The sequence below is a fragment of the Gavialis gangeticus genome, unplaced genomic scaffold (assembly GCF_001723915.1).
Source record: "Gavialis gangeticus isolate Ggan-Ray unplaced genomic scaffold, GavGan_comp1, whole genome shotgun sequence".
In the NCBI taxonomy this organism is placed as follows: Eukaryota; Metazoa; Chordata; order Crocodylia; family Gavialidae; genus Gavialis; species Gavialis gangeticus.
The window spans coordinates 181,044,359-181,048,312 of record NW_017729024.1 but is presented as its reverse complement, the minus strand read 5'-3'; the positions used below and the strand labels follow the sequence as shown (position 1 = coordinate 181,048,312).

The 3,954-nt window shown below is 43.4% G+C and overlaps 1 protein-coding gene across 1 annotated transcript in view; it reads right to left on the bottom strand.

Moving 5' to 3' along the window:
- Positions 1–3,954, bottom strand: part of ALPK2 (alpha kinase 2) — a 93,710-nt gene that overhangs the window by 27,719 nt on the left and 62,037 nt on the right. Inside the window, exons 3-4 of the mRNA XM_019518301.1 lie at positions 899–1,176; positions 714–802 (exon numbers count right to left, since the gene is read on the bottom strand). Coding sequence (XP_019373846.1) covers positions 714–802; positions 899–1,176 — 367 coding nt within the window. The remainder of the gene's footprint in view (positions 1–713; positions 803–898; positions 1,177–3,954) is intronic.

The window sequence follows — 3,954 nt, the reverse complement described above, 5'->3', positions numbered from 1 at the left end:
GGGGGGGGCGGGGGGGGGGGGGGGGGGGGAGGATTAGATTGGAACCCCCCCCCCCGGTGCGGGGGCTCCAGTCCACTCTCCCCCAGCACAGGCTGGGAAAACCCCAGACTGAACTCCCTCCCCTCCTTTTTCCTATCCTGAAGATAGCACTGGAGCTGGTGAGGAGTGGGCTAGGGGAGAGAGGCTGCAGGCATACAGCGAGCTCCAAAGTGGAGTCTGATTACTACCCACCCACCCCCTCCCCACCCAACAGAAAGCATCTTTTTGGTTGCAGGGTCACTGTAACTTATGGCACTTCCTGTAAAGCACCATAATTTACAGCAGGAAGCCTCACATCTGTCAGTGAACTAGGTGTCACTTTCCAGCCTCAACTGTAGAGATGAAACTGGGCTACAGCTGCTAGTCTGAGCTCCACACACTGACCTCATCTGCAAAGAGGGACCAACCATGGTCTAAACAGCTAAACCTAGGAAGAATCTAGAGCCAGAGCTGAACTCCCTGGCTTGAGTGCCTTTGACACATCAGTGTCCACCTAAGATGACTTTAGGGTATGTCTAAACTAGGAAGGCCACTGAGGCTTGCATAGCGGGAGACATAAACATACCTCTAATGTTCTCAAGGCCCTGTTTGCTATTTCCCCAGCAGTATCTCCCAGGAAATACATATCCTGTGTAGCATGTTATATTAATAATTATATATGTATACACACTTACTCAGGCACTTCTCCAAAGCCTTCTAAAGGTTCTGCTTCTGCTGCATATATCTTGGCATACTCTCTCGCAGTGTTTTGAACATCACATTCCTATATTACAAACAGATATGCCAATGGAGAATTACTGAAAATAGTTACCCACGTCATCTCCTCCCACAACTTGTTTACAGAAGAAAATGAGTTTACCTGCATGGCTAGCTTGTAGTTCCTTTGAACAATTTCATCCTTGCTTTTGGCCCCATATGCTATAACAGTATTGTGCACTTTAAGAACACAGGGATGACCTGGGCTGAATACAGGCACTAGGCCTTGCATTACTTTACTTCGAAATGCTTTCCGGTGCATGCCTTCACCAAAGTGTAACTCTTCTGTTGCCATTTTCCCATGCAAGTTGCCATCCAGATAGCCATCATTGATTAAGTTGTCTTTGAACATGAGCTGTACAAATTCAATCTCTTCCGAACCTAAAACACAATGAAACATTGTTCTGTGCAACATCGTCCCATGCACATACATATACAAAAGAAGAGCAAACACACAACTTGAGGACAGATTAGAGAAAAGGAATGACTGAATGAGGTAGAAACAAAGCTTTTCTGATGGGGTAGGACCTGGGGTAGGAGAAATCTCTTGCATCAACAGTGCTAAGACTGAAAGGACAAAGACTGGCACTAGTCTTGTGTACAGTCAAGAAGAAAAGGAGGTACCATGTCCATGGGGTATGCTACAGCAAATCTATGTAACAATTTAAAAACAAGCAGGGCAACTTTGAAGTGGATCCTTACTTGTACATAAAGCCAGGGAAGCTGTTTGGGAGAAGGTGGGTTATGTCCTTCCATGCTCCTGTTCTTGTGAGACAACTGGGAGCATAATGGGTAGGCAGTTAATTATGCAAAACACAACTGTGTGCTTGATTTCCAGGTGCAGGTATGTACCTAAACTGTCTCTTCAACTGACCCATTCTTTTTAGAAAGACCTGGAGAAATCAGGATGTTATTGTTCCAGCTTTTGCTTGCTTTAATATTTAAGGTTTCAGTTTCTAAGCTATTCGGGAGGAAGGCCTCGTCTACCTCTCTGCTTGTACAGCACTTCATTCAGTGATAGGTCCCAATCTTGATCAAGTACTGAACTAATACAACCTTTAAATAGTTGCTGTAACATTTTTCAGATCAGCCCCAGAGCTACAGACTTCCGTGCTAAACAATTTCTCTGACAGAGGTGTGCTTAGAGCTGGTAAGCACCAAGTTAAACTTGATAGATAAGAAATTTGGGAAAGCCATAGGAAGGTTTTTATTACATGTGTGATTTTATGTAGATGTGGGTTTGCCATACAATACTGTACTCGATCTTTGGGGTATTACACTAGGGGTAAAGTTGATATTTGGTATTATGGAGGTTATGGTAAATATTTGAATGTTTGTATCATAGTCATGTGATCAGGATTGGAGACCTAGACTTTCATCTGTTCATTCACCACTTGTGGACTTTAGACAGAGCACTGAAAAGACAAGGATCTGCTTATGTCTGTTAAAACTGCTGACCAGTGTCTGAATACCTAGAATAATATTACCATGAGAATCCAGACAGAAATTCAAAAAAATACAATAAAAGGGGAAATTGAGTAGGGAAAAAGGCAAGTGTGGAAAGGAAAAAAAAACTAAAAAATTCATACGTGCACAGTTATAGAATAAGAGCTACTCTAGACTCTGTGGGCATATAATTTCTGTGGAAATGAAAAGGGAAAAAAGATATTGCAAAATCCTAAGCACTGCAGTACAAAGCCTATCATTTCCAATGTGTGGTTATTTCTGATTCAGACTCTGCAAACCTTTGACTTTCTTTGAAACACAAAGTGACCTATGGATGTGTACATACAATGCTATAATTAGAGGACTCCTTATCTCAACACACAGCCCTTTGTTTATAAGAAGTCACCTAGCATTGGTAGATGAAAAGCCCTGTGTTTGTTTTAAAGCAGAACCAAATGTTTAATTCTGTTCCTCAAAGAGAGAGGAAAAAATGAAATACCAACCAGCTGAATGAAGCAGTTGACTAGTACAGTATGTTCAGAAACGATAAACTAATTTGCAACGTGTTGTCTATCTTTAGCACCAGCACAGCAAGACGTATGCTGGCTGTGATTAAAGACAAGATAACACATGGGGAATGTATACCAGATCTTGGTGCTTGCCTTTCTCCTGAGGTAAAGTTACACATCAGACAACTTGCAAAGACCACGTGTTCAAACACCACTGGAAGCTTTTCTGCCAAAATAGCTTCATGCTCTTTTTTTGTTACTGTGACATGACATAATGTTATTTTGCTGCTTGCCACGCATGGAGGGACAGTATGCCAAGCGACTGGCAAGTTGCACAGCATGCAAAGTTCAAATCAATAGTCTCTCACAGAGTGTTTTCTGCCCATTAACTGGCACAGTTCTATATTGCAGGAAGTCCATAAAAACCCGCATTCTGCAGTCATTTCTCAGCAAAACTATCTTAGGGGCTTCCTGCTTTTAATGGGATAACAAGGTTTGAAGGAGGAATCGAAAGACATCTGGTAAGGAATATTACACTGATGATTGAGCTATAAGGGTAGAATAAATTCCTTGTCCAAGAGCAAAAGATGGTTTTTGGAGCATTAATCATATCAGAACTAAGGCCACTCTAGGTCACTCTAACCTCAGCTGACTTGCATATTGGGCTGTGTTGGCCATTTTCAAGGGGCCCAGGTTAAGGTGCAGAAGTGTTGCTAAACAGAAGGCCCAAAGCCTGTTTCTGAGTGAACGTAGTGTGAACCTTTGCACATGTGACAACTGATTTGGTCAGCAAGTAAAGGAAGCCATCAAACTCAATTAAAGAAAGCACAAGGCCTGAAAGAGATAAGGGAAGACCACAAGAGATAAGGGAGGACTGGAAGAGGGCCAGCGTGGTTCCCATCTACAAAAAGGGGAGAAAAGAGGACCCGGGGAACTACAGGCCAGTCAGCCTTACCTCGATCCTGGGCAAGCTGTTCGAGAAAATTATTCTGGCACACATCCAGGAGGGGCCAGCAGGGAACGGCATGCTCAGGGGCAACCAGCACGGGTTCATCAGCGGCAGGTCCTGTCAGACCAACCTGGTGGCCTTTTACGACCAGGTCACTAAATCATTGGATGCAGGGGTGGCAGTGGATATAGTTTTCCTAGACTTCAGGAAGGCTTTTGATACTGTCTCTCACCCCATTCTCATTAGGAAGCTGGG